The sequence below is a fragment of the Artemia sp. Qi Xiang Cuo genome, chromosome 9 (assembly GCF_049724085.1).
Source record: "Artemia sp. Qi Xiang Cuo chromosome 9, ASM4972408v1, whole genome shotgun sequence".
NCBI classification, from domain to species: Eukaryota; Metazoa; Arthropoda; class Branchiopoda; order Anostraca; family Artemiidae; genus Artemia; species Artemia sp. Qi Xiang Cuo.
This window is the reverse complement of record NC_142802.1, coordinates 57,172,704-57,191,461: the sequence shown is the minus strand read 5'-3', so window position 1 is coordinate 57,191,461 and position 18,758 is coordinate 57,172,704. Positions and strand designations below refer to the sequence as shown.

Sequence of the window (18,758 nt, the reverse complement as noted above, 5' to 3'; positions counted from 1 at the left end):
GAATTTAAAAGAAAACATTCTCTCTTCTCTGATAGACTGATAGGAAAAAATATTAGTTTTGCATCATTTTATTTGTTTATTTCCTACTTCGTTTGCACGGGGGAAGTTATAAAAAATTGCACTTTAGGCTTCAGATAATTCTTTATAAGGGATAATAAGAGATATCCTAGAGCTGTTGCAGCTGCTTCTCCTCCTCCTCATCTGGTGCATCTTCAAACGCAATGTCTGGCAGATCATCTTCCACCAGACCATCCCCACTATCATATAGAAAGACATAGATAGATAGAGAGATAGAAAGACATGATGGTAGCGTGAAAATCCCCCTTCCGGCCTTTCACGTCGATTTCCAGGCATTTTTGAAGCTGCATGGCGATGCTCATTTTTTTGCTATTGAGTGACAGACGAACCATTAGAATTTTGTTTGCTGTTTTATGCTTGATGTGGTTTCTACAGTGGGTCTGTACTAGTCCATAACCTGACAAGAGTCTGTCGCAGGAGGCTATGGTAACAAAACTTGTTGAGATGACAGCCACTCCCGTAAGCACCAACTTCGCAAAAAAAGCCCACCAACAAACTACCGATTCAACAGCTATGGCAGTCTCAAAGTACAATGATTCGGAAATCGGCCACTTTTGGAGATGTAGCTACAGAGTTTTGTGTTCAAGACCCTGACAAAGTCAGCTTCAGATCTTTTGTTAAATGAATCACCATCCTTCCAAAATTGGTAGAAAAATTTAGCAAGCTCATTGATTTGACTTAATGCACCCGTAAACTAATCCCGTGCCAGTGAGTTTGCATCAAAAAGCGGATCAAGTAGAGTAGCTGCAGCCAGGGAGGGATCATATACAAATATCCTCCTTTTTTCTAGGTACTTGTGGGTTTTCCTTTCCTCGGCCTCTGAGACTGGCAAAAACGGTTCAGTCTCCTGGAAATCCCGATGTAGCAAATTGAAGTAGGGGATGACACACGAAGCAAAAACTTCCTCTGCTTCAAAGAAGTGGCATCCAAGTGAAATTGGCTTTAAGAATTTCAAACAGGATATTAATTGATCCAGTTTCAATCATTGAAAAGCAGTTTTCTGATATCCAGAATGCCCTCATTTATATCACACCTTCTATTAATTGACATAGAGCGTAAAGGTTCCCACAACTCTTTCATGAAGCGTATAGATTAGTAGATTGATCCCCAGCGAGTTTTGATAGGTAGTTCTGGACTGATAGTTTTGTCAAGAAGTGCAATCTGCTTTTCGTTAAGGACAACTTAAGCCATGCGATGAGACCTAACATATGTGATGACCTTAAAGATATTATTGACACACTGATCTAAGCTTTTCATAGTATCCCGGTCAAGTAAATTCAAAATGTGAAAGTTTCCCCCAATGGCTTGAAGATGGGGGTATTTTTGCTTCAATAGCGAGGTAGCTAGTTTATTTACGCTAGGATTATCAAGGCAAATGGTGTCAATCCATATCATTGCATTTCTGTCTCCAGTCATAGCAGGGCACCAAACTTTAGCAACTCGTTCCAGTTAGTTCATCAGCTACAAACTGCGCAGTGTGCTGCTTGTCACCAGTTTCTGCTGATTCAAGGAAGAGAGCTTTAGTGACAAGGCCATAGTTAAAAATGGGTTCCTGTCTAATATTTGTCCATCCATCAGAACAAAGAGTGTTGGCTGTTTTGCAGTTCTCAGTTTCCAGTTTAATATCAAGCGTGCTTTCAGCAAAGCATTCATCCAGGTATTTGATTTGCACTTTATGATCCAAAATTTCCTTCATAGTTGAATTTATAGCTCTCATCATCTATGCAAAATATTCATTTTCGACCACAGCGAATGGTATATTGTATGCATAAACATTTGTTGCAGGCTTCCTGTTGTTCTATGGTCACTTTTTGGATACATGTAAGTTTTGGTTGCTCTGCCACTTTAGTTTTCATAAGGAAGAGGTAGGGAGCCTGAACAAACAAGGAGAGTCGAAACAGAAGACCCAGAAGTACTAAGAAGCGATGATGCTCCAGCCAAAGCATTTGAAAGTACTGGAACTTGACTAGAGCAACCTTCGTCACAACTGTTGGAATCAGTGCCGACATCTTCAGATTCTGAACCATTGCCTCTTTCACGCGACTCCTTCTTCATGCGCTTCTTTGTTACAGCAGCACATCGCTTATGGATGGATGATTTCTGCACATCATAATATTCACGGATGTTACTTGGTGCCTTTTCATATAATGCAAGGTGATGCTTTTGGCAAAAAGTATTTTTTACTAATGAACAACCACAATGTTTGCAGAAAGCTTTGGTAACACAATTACTATTAACATGATTTCTTTTTATAGCCACTCTTTGTTGACAGGGTCAACCGAGCAGAATAAAAGCTGGTAACAATAGCAGATTAACAAATCAAAAATTAAATGTGCGTATTTTTTTACCCGATACTAACGAATGCAATAAATCATGAAAATTATTTGATAAACATATGCAGTGATGGAGGCAGACTTGGCTAAGATCGTAAAATAAGGTAAAAAGTCAAAATATTGGCAAAAGCCAGCAGAAGTATCCATTTGAAGACCAAGATTTCAAAGAAAACATTCAATTTGATTTTGTGGAAACCTCCTTATGACAATACTTCATTCGGACATAATTAAAGATCCAGTGGGATGCTGGCAAAGATTTTAGGCACTAGTTGCTGCTGCGTCACCATTGCAATGCTAGATTAGAAGAAATTGGACGGGAATATTTTTTATTAATAGGCCTTATTACCCACATTATAGTCGGATATATAATTCACTGATTATTTATTCTATCGTAAAATATAGCCAAACAAAGAATTTGAGTCAAAAGTCAAAAACTCACCAAATTAAATTGACCTCTGCTATGAAAGTCTTACTTATTCACTGACTGACTCATCGCGTACCCCCTTTTTTCTTTTTTTTTTTTTACTCAGACAGGAAATGACAAAAAGGCAGTCTGACAGCGGGATATCAGCATAAGCTGAAAGGGGTATGACTCGAGCATTGAATCTGATGAATGAGAAAAAATATACGACAGATTTTAGTGAAGTGGCATCTCTCTTAGGGATGAATTTGTTTCAATTGAGAACATTTTGTTCATCAAAAACTTTAATTTACCACTTATGAAACTTACCAGTAAGTTTGACCTAAATCTTACCATTAATGGGTAAGTTACCCAGGGGTAACTTACGTCTTGCACACTAGAGGGTATCCTATCAAGGCGGTATCCAGAAGGGGAGGGGTTGGGGGCTATCTTTTTTAAATGATACCTTGAATGTTTTTTCAATTGAAAGCGTAGACAGAAGAAAATGATATCAAATTCCCTGGGAAACCATTAAAATATTTTGATAGACCCAGGGCCCCCCATTAGGACTTGTTCATCGTCTTCGGGTATTGTTGGATTTCTCATAGGTTAATGGCCTAATTTGGCTTTTGTGTGTGCTCCCTTTCAATTAGATTCCTTTGATCTTATTGAATGCCACGGCGAACCTATCATCTATAATTTCAACTATTATGCAAGGGTTCTGGCACAGCCTTTTCGTTTCTAACAGATTTCTACTTCTCTTGATGAATAACGAAGAAGACCAGCGTTCAGCCAGCGACTTGCGAAGTTTTTAACTCACGAATAGGCCCGAATCTGTTGTAAATTCAAGCTGGATATTTAAGAAAGACTGATGAAAACATTAACGTTTGCAGTCAACATTGATCGCGCCGGCGGCGCGATCAATGTCGGAGCGAAAATATCATCGGCGGCGCGCAACTACTGCTATTTTTGGCCCCGTCGCCGCCGGCCTTTCCTTATCGGCGCGGCGCCAGGGTCTAGTTGAAATAGAGGCAAAAACACCTTTATGGTGGGCTGTATACCTTGCAACAACAAAGAAGCATAGGAGTTTTGGATTGAGAAAATTAATTTAATTAAATTCAAAGCAATTACACTTCAAAGAATTTCCTTTAATTTTATATTTTTTTTCCGTTTTTTAATATTTCAAGTTGAAAATCATAACAATTTATCCTATGTCGTAAAGATAATAGTTCTAGCGATGCCCCGAATGCGAGAATTCAAAGTGCCAGATTAAAATAATAAAAAATAGCTCGAAATTAATTCAATTTTAAAACTACATAGACTTATAACAATGAAAAATTCAAATAAATAAAACAAAAATTTAACAGAACAATTAACAGTATTTCATATTTTTGTTTCTTTTCCTTCACTCAAATTAAAGCATTTTTGCCTACAACTGGAGGGATGTAGGTTAAAATTCCTGCAATTTCTTGAAAAAAAAGAAAAAACAACTAAATATAGTGGACCTGGACAGGCACGAATGACTAATTTCTACTTGAATGTTGTCTGATCACAATTTCATCCGATTTCATGCCTTAGTACCAAGAAGGCTTGCACAAAAGAAAATTTTAATTATATGGTTACAAATAACGACACATAAATAAAATAAACAGACCAAGAAATTCCCGGTCTTTCCAGGAATTTAATGTCGAATACTGTATCTAGATGAATAAATGGTACCCCAAAGAAATAAGGGGTCTCGTGGGTAGCTGATGGCTCTGTATTGCACCGAGTAAAGACTTGCGGCTAGTCTGCCTTTCTACTTCAGAAATTTATTAAAACACATTACCCTCCCTATAGTAATCTTTAGCAAAAGCGGAAAGATATCCTCCATATATGGAGAGACCATAGGAATGAAATTTGCTATTATTGACTTGGATATTCGAAAACAAATTGTAACACATAATAAATTTTTCTTGAAAATAAATTTTCTAGAGAACAATATCAATGATTTATGAGCTATCAATGTCCATGGGCTTGTTCTAAAGTTTGTTCAGATTTGTTGATCAATGCTTTGCTCTTTACTTTTTAGCCTAAATAAAATCCGTGGCTAAATTGAAGGGATAATAAACCAGCAATAGTTACTTTCTAAAACGAAAAAACAGACTAAATGTAGCTTGGATTTGACTCGCTTTTACACCGTCCAAGGACTTAAGAACTAAATATAAGAGTTGTTTCTTACCAAACCGGTAAATAACCCTTGCAAAGCCCCCTAATAATAAAATAGATGATTACTTAGGTGTTTGTCTCGGTCTCTTACACAGAGCAATGTCTCTTGAATCACTTTCTCCCTTTACCACAAGCATTGTTTCTAGACAAAATAAGAAACTAAAGAGACTAAAATCTTTGGTAGTATTAGGCTAGAAACCCCCTGGAATCCGAGAATAACAGGATTTGCCCCTAAGATCTCAAAACTCCTCCTTTTAGAGAAACATTCTAAGTTGAAAATACTGTTCCTAGACGTTACTGTTCCAAGTTTACTCCACTGCAAGTAAAGCTTATTTTGAAACCCCCCTAAAGGTGTCGCAATAATCGTCCCTTTCTCCTACCTGTCATTAATTTAAATTTTTCGTTTTTGAAAAGATTGAATTTTTTGTTGATATTAGACTACAATTATCTTGCATTTTCCAGAGTTAGCAGAGAGAGGGAGAGAGAGAGAAAGAGAAATAAAGAGAGAAAGACAGAACCAGATAAAAAATTTGAATAAGATCACAATCTACCTAACACAATTATTTGGAGCGGTTCAAATTTAAATTGGGTACAAAGAAAAAACAAACACGACAAACATATAAACAATTATGAGCTTCAAGCTCGTATCAAACAGTTCGTGGTAACGAACTGTAAGTAAGAAGCGACCCGGCTCAATAGTAACCGAAACTCTAAAAAACGGAATTTTAGCTCATATAGATACATCAAAAGAATCTGATTTTTATGCTGATTTTAAATAAGTAAGTTCCATTAAGTTTAGTCTTACCCATCAGGGTAAGACTAAAAGTTACGAACCTGAGAAAATTTGCCTTATTTTCAAAAAAGGAAAACAATCCCTAAATATTAATAAAAATCACACCATCATATTCAGCGTATCAAAGAAACCTACAGTCGAGGTTTTAAACTCCTATCTGCAAAAATGTGGAATTTTGTATTTTTTGCCAGACAAAAGATCAGGGATGCGTGTTTCTTTATTTATTTTTTTCTCAGGGGTGATCATATCGACCCAGTGGTCCTAGCAGGGGCGTCGTTTGGGGGTGGCAAGGGGGGGGGGCAGTTGCCCTCCAATAATGTGAAGAAAAAAATTATTATAAATTCCATGCCCTTTGACTGCCCCTTTGATCCGGATATGGACCTCTCTTGCCCCCCCCCCCAATAAAAATGCTGGAGATTCGTCCCCGAGTCCTAGAATATTGCGAAAGGGATCATTCTAACAGAAATTAAAAGTTCTAGTGCCCTTTTAAAGTGACAAAAGTATTGGAGGGCAACAAGGCCCCCTCCCAAGCACATTTTTCCAAAAGTCACCCGATCAAAATTTTGAAATAGCCATTTTGTTCAGCATAGTCGAAAAATCTAATAACCATGTCTTTGAGGATGAGCTAATCCCCCTAAAGTCTCCGGGAGACTGGATGCAAGTTATGAACTTTGCCCATTGGTTAGAGTATTGGTTATCGTGAAGTATACAGATGTTTCAGGGGGATTTTTGTCGGGTGGGGGAGGGGGTCGGGGGGATTTTTTACGTGAGACCTTTCCATGGAGGAAGTTTTCATGGGGAAAGGGGCTTTTCCATGAAAGGGGCGACAGATTTCCCAGCATTATTTAAAAAAAACGATCGGAAATTGAATAAAAAACAAAAAAGTTTATTCAACTAAAAGTAAGGAGCAACATTAAAACTTAAAACAAACAGAAATTATTACGTATGTGAGGGGGTTCACCCCCTCGGCAATACCTCACGTCTATACGCTAAAGTTTTTTTTTAGTACTCACAAAAGAGCTAATTATTCAAATTAAACGGTATTTGTGATTCAGGGGTCATTCTTAAAGAATTGGAATATAATTCGAACTTTAGCGTAAAGAGCGAGGTATTGACGAGGGAGCAAACCCCCTCATATACGTAATAATTTCTGTTCGTTTTAAGTTTTAATATTGATCCTTACTTTCAGTTGAAAAAACTTTGTTTTTTCTTTTTTAACTTTTTTGTTTAATCCCGTAAGAAAAAAAAGAAGAGAAATAAGCAAAGGATCCACGATGACTTTTCTTTTAAGCCAAAAGGAGACTGTTTGGCTTCCAAGTTCTGGTTCCCAGAAGAAAAAGAAGAATAGAAAGCAAAGGAAGAAATGAGGCTAAAATTGCAGCAGTTGATTCTTCAGAGCCAACTACCCTAAACTGGCAACAGAATTATAGATGGAGACATAACAAGAAATATCCTGAAGTAGAAGCATCTTAGCTGATTCTTTTCTTAGAACTGGCAACAACGATGGAGCTAATCAGAAAGACTAATCTTGTTCATATAATTCTTGATAAATTACTTCAGGTGTGTGAAATACCACATTTTAAGTTATGGTACCTGAGAAAATGGCCCGGGAAAAAGAAAAAAAAATGTCAAGGCCACTCAGGTAATGCTTACCTCGCATAGTAATCAGAGAAACTCTTCCAAAAATAACACTCATCACGAAAATATACTTTTAGCTCAGGCAAGTACTATGAGTTTCCTACTTAAACAACCTTAGATATTTCAGTTGGAACTTACAGCCTTTATTCTCAAGAAAAATACTAACAGCTACATGCGACTAGTACAAGACTACTGGATTTGAAAATAAATTTTATTTTGTTTCCGTTTTTCAACTCTTGTTGTGACAGCAATTTTAAGCCCCTTAAAATCAGTAACTTAAAATGATTTTTTATTTTTAGGACTATTGCATTTTATTTTATTTGAAGTTGTGAATCATCACAATTTATCCTATATCGTAAAACCGAGTATTCTAGTGATGCCTTGAACGTGAGCATTCCCCCTACTTTATCAAATTAGTAAAAAATATTTGAAAATTAATTGAATATTAAAAATAAATACTGATTTATAACAATGAAATAATCAAATAAATAAAATTAGATTCTAATCGAAATGTAAACAGTATTTCTTACTTTTTTTCTTTTCCTTCGCTTAACAACTACTGATTTTACTGACTTACGGGGAACACCTCCCCCCCTCTCTCTCTCTAAACTGGCAATATTCCTGTATTTCAAAGACATTGTCACAATAAGAATTATCTATAAACTTACAAAAGTCTATTAGCTGGTAAACTTCTTCGGAGTCGACGAAAACACGGAACCAGTCAGGACGACTATCCTTCTTCAGAAAATTCCTGGCATCGTGCTTCAGGTATCTGAAAAACGAATTATCGACGCGACGTAAAAGTAAAGACAGTCAGAAAAAGAAACTCTTACTAGAGTCACTCAGTTGAAACTTATCTCTCATAATAATCAGAGACTCATCCGAAACACAGTTCATCATAAACATACACTTCTACTCCAGGTAAGATGGTCGTGTCAACTGAGGAAAGGAGGGGACGGTAGCAACTTGGGAAGGGGGAGGGATGCAGGAGGTTCTGTACCCTCCTAGATTTTGAAAAATATTCTTTTTGAGGTATCAACATTGGAAAATGTTTTTTATGATTAGTGAGCGTCCTAGGGTGAGCAGAGCAGAGATCGTCGTAATAGTTCGCGAAAATAGAATACAGCCATCTATATTCTACCTATGCAAAAATATACGCAGTCTCAAATCCAGTTAAAAACGGACTTACGGCAATTGTCTGGTCCCAATTATTTTCAAAGAACACCATTTTACAACATTTACTATAGTGAACGCAGCAACCATTCCAGACTGCTCCAATCATCAAATATTCTCGTAAATGAACAAATACACGTCAAAAAACCCTAAACTAGTTAATATCTGATAATACGTAATATCTTTAAGACAAAAGTGGATACAGTAATGTGATAATTAGTATAAATAAATATAAATTTAACAATGCATTAATATTCATACATTGCATATGGCAATCAGTATGCAAAAATATGTATTTAAATAAAGAAAAGAAGAAGAACAAAACAAATTATTCCAAAATCTAATGTTATTTCTAAATGTATATTCTGATATACACTTTTGTAATGTTTAAATCTCTGACAATGACTTTGTACATCACAAATATAATAAAAATGGTTAATAATAATTATAGTTGACATAGAAACAAAAAACCTTTATGGTGGGCTGTATGTACATTGTTACATCAAAGTAGCATATATAAATCTAATTAAGCACAAAGGACTTTTACTTCAAAGGATTTCTTTTACTTTTATGTTTTTTCGGTTTTTGTATATTTTAAGTTGAAAATTTTATCAATTTATCCTATGTAGTAAAGACAAGTTATCTTTAAAGATATAATTTATCCTATGTTTTAAAATAAGTTACAAAACTAGTCATAAAATAATCACTCAATGATAAACAGGCTTTTCGAAATCATCTTTAAGTTTGTTTTTTTTTAATCTTTTTATTTATTTATTTTTATTCTTTTACTCTTTAGATTTCTTTTTTTCTTGTTTACTGTGAACATTTAGGCTTAACAGGCAATCAGTTGCTACATAAGAAAATTCAAACAAATGACATTAGATTTAGATTAAACCGATTTGGCTTCTGAGAAGATTACTTTTATGTTTTTTCCATTTTTGTATATTTTAAGTTGTAAATCATCACAATTTATCCTATGTTGTAAGGTTAATTATTCTAGGGATGTCCTGAAAGCGTAAATTCAACTTACCAAATTAAAATAGTAAAAATAGCTTAAAATTAATTGAATTTTAAAACTACAGACTTATAACAATGAAAAATTTTAATAAATAAAATTAAAATTAACAGGGCAAATAACAATATTTAACATTTTTGTTCCTTTTCCTTCACTCAAATTTAAGTGTTTTAAGCTACAACTGGAGGGATATAGGTTAAAATTCCTGCAATTTTTGGAAAAAAAACAACTAAGAAAAATGGCCCCGGATAGGCACGAATGACTAACTTCAACTTGAAAGTTGTCCAATCACAATTTCATTCAAGTGCGCGAGCCGACTGCTCCAAGAGGGCTTGCACAAAAGAAAATTTTAATTATATGATTATAAATAACGACACATAAATAAAATAAAAAAACCAAGAAATTCCCGGTCTTTCCAGGAATTTAATGTCAAATACTGTATCTAGATGAACAAATGGTACCCCAAAGAAATAAGTGGTTTCTTGGGTAGCTAAGATATGGCTCTGTGTTGTACCGAGTAAAGACTTGGGGCTAGTCTGCCTTTCTACTTCAGAAATGTATTAAGACCCATTACCCTCCGCACGGTAATCTTTAGTAAAAGCCGAAAGATTAACTCCATATATGGAGTTAATCTTTCGGCCTTTACTAAAGATTACCGTGTGGAGGGTAAAAAACTCCATATATGAAGAGACCATAGCTATGAAATTTGCTATTATTGACATGGATATTCGAAAATAAATTGTAACACATAATAAATTTTTCTTGAAAATAAATTTTTTAGAGAACAATATCAATGATTTATGAGCTATCAATGTCCATGGGCTTGTTCCATCGTTTGTTCAGATTTGTTGATCATTGCTTTGCCCTTTACTTTTTAGCATAAATAAGTACCGTGGTTAAATTGAAAGGATAATAAACCAGAAATAGTTACTTTCTAAAACGAAAAAAAGACTAAATGTAGCTTGGATTTGACTCGCTTTTACACCGTCCATGGACTTAAGAACTAATTAAAAGAATCGTTTCTTTCTAATCTGATACACACCCCTTGCAAAGCCCCCTAATAATTTAAAATAAGATTCTTCACGTGTTTGTCCCCTGGAATCCGAGAATAATAGGATTTGCCCCTAAAAGATTTAAAAACTCCTCATAACAACAAATAATATCAAATACTTATCCGGCAACTTGTCAACAGAAACGCTATAGGCAACTGGGCGAAACAAAGCTCTTATCAAGTTTATTCCACCACTAGCAAAGCTTATTTTGGAACCCCTAAAGGTGTGCAGCATCTCCTTGTATTTTACTACATGTCTATAATTTCAAATTTTTCATTTTTGAAAAGATTGAATTTTTTTTATATATGACTTTAATTATCTTGCATTTTATAGATTTAGCTGAAAATGGAAGAGAAAGAGAAAGAGGTATAAAGAAATAGAGAGAGTAAGACAGGTACAGAGAAAAAATATGAACAAGATCACAATCTACAAAATATAATTAGTTGGAGCGGTTCAAATTATATAAACAATTTTGAGCCTTAAGCTTTTATCTGCAAAAATAAAAGGACCTATATTTGAGAAACAATATATGTATTTACATATATACACAATTATTGATGCTTGTTGTCAATATAGACAAAATATAGGACAACAAGTTGAAACTCGAAGGTCATCCGAAAAATTCTTACTATCTCTGCCTAAGGCTACGAAAGCACAGTTGGAAAAATACGGTACCCCCCCCCCCCCCCGAATACTGCTTTGAGTACAACATTGAAATATCTTAAGCCTAACTGGTCAGCCATGACAAAAACCAACAAAGAGAAAAATCTAAAAAAAAAAACAAAACAAACGAGACTGTGGCCAGTGGAGAGAAAAGAAAACACAAATGCAAAACAACGCGGATATTTCACCTGTATCCAAACAAGGCGTCTTCAGCCCGAAAGAATTGTTACTCTGGTGTCCTCACTGAAGTAACTCTATAATAGCATCTTTTCCCTACGTGGATCAGTTTGCGCTAATTGTATATAAGTTTTTTTATTATTTTTTTTTTGGTGGTGGTTTTATTGGGTTTTCAGTTTTATCTTGTTGTTTTTTTTTATCCTGTTCTTCTTGTGTTCCTTTCGTGCTGAAGACGCCTTGTTTGGGTAAAGGCGAAATACCCGCGTTGTTTTGCATTTGTGTTTTCTTTTCTCTCCACTGGCCACAGTCTCGTTTGTTTGTTTTTTTTTGAGATTTTTTCTCTTTGTTGGTTTTTGAGTACAACATTGTACAAAAGAATAAAACAAGTTTTTTACAGACTAAAACTAAATGTAGACACGAGTAAATCATGTAGTACCAAGCTGTCTTAAAGAATAAAAAGCATAATTTCCAGATAATTAACGTTGCAAGGTATAATAGTATAATTTAATATGGCTGCCCTGACCTTAAACCTCATTTAGTTTGTTCAATTCAATTACGGTTCGAAAGACGAAAAAACAGAGAAATAAGCAAAGGATCCACGATGAGTTTTTTTAAAGCCAAAAGGAGACTGTTTGGCTTCCAAGTTCAAGTTCAATCATTTTATTATTCACATATACATGTATATATTTGACATTGGCCAAAAGGAAGACACACTTGAAAGATTAGGACAAGACTAAGATACAATAACAAATTGCGTTACAGTTCAGAGATAAACACAACGCCAAAGATACAATAGCACAACAATAACATGAAAGTAGCAGCTAGCCCAGGATTCATAAATAAATATGAAAAAATTCAATATTATTAAATATAAATTAAAACTAGAAGATAGCCAAGAGGCCCACATTCACCCAAAGCAACAAACCGTACAAATAACTTTGTCTTATTAATTAGACGTTAAATTAAAGATAATCTTGAACTAAATGAAATTTAAGATTCCTTTTTATTAATTGAATAAAAGAAGATTTGTCAATAAGATCCTTATGAGCATCCCAGCACCGGGCTATTGACACAAACGGAGCGAATTTAGATCTCTCAGTACTATATTTGTCAATGTAGATACTCTTTTTACGTCGAGTGTTATAATTATGTAAATCTTGTGATGGGGAGAACAAACTTTGATTGAGGTAATATGGCGGTAATTTCTTAATGTCATAATTGAATTTGAAAAGAATTGTTCCAAAGGCAAATCGTTGAGAAACTGGAAGCATATCTAGGTAAGAACATAAGGATACCGTAGAAGACTTATTTGGAAGTGCAATAGGTTACGGAATAAAAAGTTTAAAGATTCTTAGGGCTTTATTTTGTAAAATCTGTATTGGTTCAATATGGCTTTTAAATGTATACAAGTATACTAGAGAACAATAATTAATATAAGACTGAATCTGAGCAAAGTAAATGCTTCGTAAAGCAAAGTAGGGCAAATAATACTTCAAACTTTGCATTAAACCAACACACCTTTAAATCTTTAAACGTAGATTTTGAATTTGTGTTTTAGAAGATAATCTTTCGTCAATTGCAAGTCCAGGGTACTTATCGTTTCCGCCCGAAATATTTATAACAGATACTTTGAAGAAGTAAATCGGATAATACGAGGCAGATATTTGACTTTCTGCTGTAAATTATGATTAGTTTTCGATAAATTCAAAGCAATACAATTTGAAGGACAATCAAGATATCAAGAACATTAGAAAATCCAGTATCCAGTTCCGCCTCCAACTCCTCGTCCTTCCTCTCAGAAAGTGAAAATGCCGTAGCATCAGCAAAATGTGTGTTGAGAAACGGGATTGCCAAAGCGTGGTGAATATCATTTGTATAAAATAGAAAAAGCAGAGGACCTAGGACAGAGCCCTGAGGAACCCTAATCCTCGAAGACTGAGAAACAGGCGGAGGGGAAATTGCCTAAATTTATTTGTTGCTTTCTCTTATCAAGATAAGATCTAACTAGATCCAACACCGGTCCGCGCACACCACAATTATCCAATATATATATATAAAAAAAAAAAAATCATTTACGTTGGTAGTATTATTAGTAAAGACGGTGGGAGCAGTGAAGATGTTAAAAGTAGGATAGCCAAGGCTCAGGATATTTTTTCACAGTTAAAAAAAGTTTAGAAGAATAGGAAGATAAGTCTGCAAACCAGCATTATAATATTAGAAGCTACAGTGCCGAGAGTTATCAAGTATGGTTCTGAACCATGAGTGCTCTGAAAAACGGATGAAGATTTGTTAGATGTTTTCTAGAGAAATTGCCTACAGATTGTTCTGGGAACCCGGCTGACAGACCATATTTCAAACAGTAGGCTATACGAAAAATTTTGTTCAATCCCGCTTTCTAGGGCTATAATGAAAGCAAGGTTGAGATGGCCAGGGCACGTTGTGCGGATGACAGATTGTCGAAGATTGTCCTTTTCGGCCAACCGTCTAGGGCTAAACGGAAAGCAGGTCGTCGCCGTCTGGGGTGGGAAGACGTCATTAAGAAAGATTTAAAGGAAATGGTAACTTCCTGGGAGGGTGTAAAAAGGGAGTAGTATTAGTAGTAAAAACGCCCACTTAAATTTTTTTTTATTTTTAAGACCATTGCATTTTATTTTACTTGAAGTTCCGAATCATCACAATTTATCCTATTTCGGAAAACCAATTATTCTAGTGATGCCTTGAACGCAAGCATTCGAACAACTATATCAAATAAGTAAAAAATAAATATTGATTTACAACAATGAAATAATCAAATAAATAAAATTATATTCTAATCGAACTGTAAACAGTATTTCTTATTTTGTTTCTTTTCCTTCGCTTAAATTTAACCATTTTCAGATACAACTACTAATTTATGGGGCACCAATCTCCCCCCCCCCCTCTCTAGACTGGCAATATTACTGTACTTCAAAGACATCGTCATAATACAAATTATCGATAAACTTACAAAAAGTCTATTAGCTGGTAACCTTCTTCGGAGTCAACAAAAACACGGAACCAGTCAGGACGACAATCCTTCTTCGGATAATTCCTGGCATCGTGCTTCAGATATCTGAAAAATAAATATAGACTTAAGGTAAAGATAAGTAAAGATAGTCAGAAAAAGAAAATCTTCCTAGAGTTACTCAGGTGAAACTTATCTCTCATAATAATCAGAGACTCATCCGAAACATATTTCTTCATATATAATTCTAATCCAGGTAAGATGGTCATGTCAACTGGGGAAAGGAGGGGGAGGGTTGCCGGAGGTTCTGTACCCTCCTAGATTTTGAAAAAATATACTTTTTGAGGTATCTATATTGGAAATTGTCTTCTATGATTAGTGAGCATCCTAGGGTGAGCTGAGCAGATGTGGCCGTCAAAGTATATAGTCTTAATTCGCGAGAATAGAATACAGCCATCTATATTCTACCTATGCAAAAATATACCCAGTCTCAAATCCAATTAGAAATACTGAGTTACAGCAATTGTCTGGTTATGTTAGAACACTTATATAATAATGAAAGCAGCAATCATTCCAGACTGCTCCAGACATCAAATATTCTCGTAAATGAACTAATACACGCCAAAAAAGTCCTAAACTAGTTAATATCTGATAATACATAATATTTTTAATACAAAAGTGAATACTGTAACGTGATAATTAGTAAAAGTAAATATATATACTAAAAATTTATTAATGCATTAATATTCAAAAATTGCATATGACAATCAGTATGCAAAATATGTAAATTTAAATGAAGAAAAAAGAAGAACCAAATAAATTATTATAAATCTAATGTTATTTCAAAATTTATATTCTGATATACACTTTTGTAATGTTTAAATCTCTGAGAATGACTTTGTAAATCACAAATAGAATAAAAACAGTTGACGATAATTGTACGTCAAAAATGATGTACATTTCTTCCGTCGCCGGAAGAAAAAGAAGAATAGAAAGCAAGGAAGGAAGAAATGTGTTTTTTTTTTTTTTTTTTAAACCCTTATATTAGCTCATTTTAGAGTCATCACAATTTGTATATTTTTTCCTTTTATCTATGTTCTATCAGTTTTTTTTTTTTTTTTTAGTTGACGTATGTGACAGGAATGTTGTATATTGACATTATTTATTTAATTGTGTTGCAATTGTATTTTAATTGTTTTATGACAAAGCAGTGCTGAATTACTCTGATTCTTGTTTTTTGACGCAGGCATTTGCTACAGGTGAATGACCCCCTACCAAAGGCACAATAAGTGATACCTGACATGGCTCAATGAATATTGACTAAAGTGACACCCAAGCAAGCTAGTGATTACAGAAGGCACAGAATAATCGAGTGATACGAACGCATATGACTGATTGGTCGAACGCGTCAAACCCCAAACAACAACAACAACAGAAATGTGGCTAAAATTGCAACAATTGATTCTTCAGAGCCAACCGCTCTAAACTGGCAACAGAATTGCAGATGGAGACATAACAAGAAATATTCTGACGTAAAAGCATCTTGGCTGGTTCTTTTCTTGGAACTGGCAACAACGTTTTTTCTTAGAACAAACATCTTAGCTGGTTCTTTTCTTGAAACTGGCAACAACGTTTGAGCTAATCAGAAAGATTAATCTTGTTCATATAGTTCTTGACAAATTACTCCAGGTGTGTGAAATACCAGATTTTAAGTTATGGTAGCTAAAAAAATGGCCCAGGAAAAAGAAACTTTTCAATACCACTCAGGTAATAGTTACTTCTCATAATAATCAGATGACACTCTTCCAAAAATAACACTCATCAGGAAAATATACTTCTAAGCTCAGGCAAGTGCCTCCTAATATGAACCTCCTAATTAAACAACCTTAGATATTGCAGTTTAAACTTACAGTCTTTATTCTCGAGAAAAAAATAGCTAATTCAACTAATTCAAACTAATTCAAGGCTCTTGGATTTGAAAGTAAATTTTATTTTGTTTCCGTTTTTAAACTCTTTTTGCGACAGCAATTTTAAGCCTCTTAAAATCACCCCCTAAAAATGATTTTTTATTTTTTAGAACTATTGCATTTTATTTTATTTGAAGTTATGAATCATCAAAATTTAATCTATTTCGTAAAACAGATTATTCTTGTTATGCCTTGAGCACGACCATTCGACTTACTATATCAAATTAGTAAAAAATATTTGAAAATTAATTCAATTTAAAAATAAATATTGATTTATAACAAAGAAATAATCAAATAAATAAATTATATTCTAATCGAACTGTAAACACTGTTTCTTATTTTGTTTCTTTTCCTTCGCTTAAATTTACACAACAATATTTATACATCCGACAATACCGACAAGAATATTACACAACAATATCCAACTATATTAATACAACTATTGATGCTTATTGTCAATATAGACAAAATATAGAATCGAAGGTGACCCGAAAAATTCCAAAATGGCTATCTTAACCTAAGGTTAGCAAAATGCAGCTGGAAAATAAAGGTATCAAAACTGTAGATTTCTTGTTGAATTCCAAGGACCCTACAACCAGAAGCGTATCCCAGATTTTCGTTTATGACGCTATTTTTTTTTTTGGGGGGGGGGAATTTTTTTTACAAAATACATAAAAACCAGCTTAAATTCATTTTTGTTTCTTTTTTACGGGTCGGACAAAATTTCAGGGGGGGGGGGCATAAAAATCTTAAAATAGACAGCAACAAATACTTATCCGGCAACTTGTCAGCGGAAACGCTATAGGCAACTCGGCAACCAAAGCTCTAATCAAGTTTACTCCACTACAAGCAAAGCTTATTTTGGAGCCCCCTAAATGTGTGCAACATTTCCTTACATTTTGCTACCTGTCTATAATTTCAAATTTTTCATTTTTGAAAAGATTGAATTTTTTGTTGATATATGACTTCAATTATCTTGCATTTTCCAGATTTAGCAGAGAATGTTAGAGAGAGAGAGAGAGAAAGAGATATAAAGGAAGAGAGAGAAAGACAGATACAGAGGAAAAATGTGAATAAGATCAAAATTTACCAAACACAATTAGTTGAGCGGTTCAATCATACAAACAATTTTGAAACTCAAGCTATTATCTGCAAACCTTTCGAGAAACAATATATGTATATACATATCTACAAAATTATTGATGCTCGTTGTCAATTTAGGACAAAAAGTTAAAACTCGAAGACCACCCGAAAAATTCCGAAATTACTATCTCTGCCTAAGGCTGAGAAAGCACAGTTGGGAAAAGAAGGTACCAAAACTTTAGATTTCTTGTTCAATTCCAAAGACCCAACAACCAAGGATGGTTCCCAGTTTTTCGTTCATAGGATTGCTACTTCTATGTATATGTTCTGTCTACCCTAAAACCTCCTTGCTTTAGTCCACTATTTCTTAGTTTCATGCACCATTTAAGCCCAAGGGTGATAAACTGAACTTTATATCCCTTCCGAACTAAATATTGAAAGAAAATACGAGCTTCATAGGTTTATTTTCAAGGGCATACAATATATACAAGCGCATAAGATAAATAAATTCTTTGAAAAATAATAAATCCTGCTAAAAATTAGTTTAATTTTTCAACCAATACGTTCACCACCCAGTAAGTTCATAATGCTAGTCGACATTACAGGGGGGGGGGGTAGGGCTAATCACAGAAAGATCATTCTAAAGAAAATTTATCGTTACAGTGTTCACTTTAAAGGATTAATTGCAAGATCAATTGTAAATCTTGCAAAAGCTGAGCAGCAAGTCCTGAAAACAACCGAGCCTTCTTCTTTGTTCGTGCAAAAAAGATTTAAATCTTGAAAAAAAAAACTCCTTCCTTTTTCCTGCAAAAAAGAAATAAATTTAAAAAAACAACAGGCCTTTTTACTTGTTCATGCAAAAATGAAATAAATATTGAAATAAAAAAGCCCCTTCCTCTTTCGTGCAAAAAAGAATTAAATCTTGAAAAAACAAGCCCCGTTCCTTTTTAGTGCAAAAAAGATCTAAATTTTGAAAAAACAAGTCTTCTTCTTTGTTTGTGCAAAAAAGAACTAAATCTTGAAAAAAAACTATGTTTCATTCCTTGTCCGTGAAAGAAAGAACTAAATATTGAAAAAAATCCTCCTTCCTTGCTTGTGCAAAAAAGAACTAAATTTTGAAAAAAAAAACAAGCGTCCTTCATTGTTAGTGCAAAAAATAATTAAATCTTGACAAAAAAAAGCGTCCTTCCTTTTT

General features: G+C 34.3%; 1 protein-coding gene across 5 annotated transcripts in view; it reads right to left on the bottom strand.

The window, feature by feature from the left end:
- LOC148948857 (uncharacterized) overlaps window positions 1-18,758 on the bottom strand; it is a 56,635-nt gene that overhangs the window by 16,800 nt on the left and 21,077 nt on the right. For 4 of the 5 annotated variants that reach the window (XM_089094761.1, XM_089094755.1, XM_089094758.1 and 1 more), the window contains exons 2-3: window positions 14,517-14,621; window positions 8,119-8,222 (exon numbers count right to left, since the gene is read on the bottom strand). In XM_089094761.1, the coding sequence (XP_088950887.1) occupies window positions 8,119-8,222; window positions 14,517-14,621 (209 nt within the window). Of the gene's footprint in view, window positions 1-2,862; window positions 3,018-8,118; window positions 8,223-14,516; window positions 14,622-18,758 lie in introns of those variants that run through there. The other variant, XM_089094759.1, reaches the window with a different exon arrangement.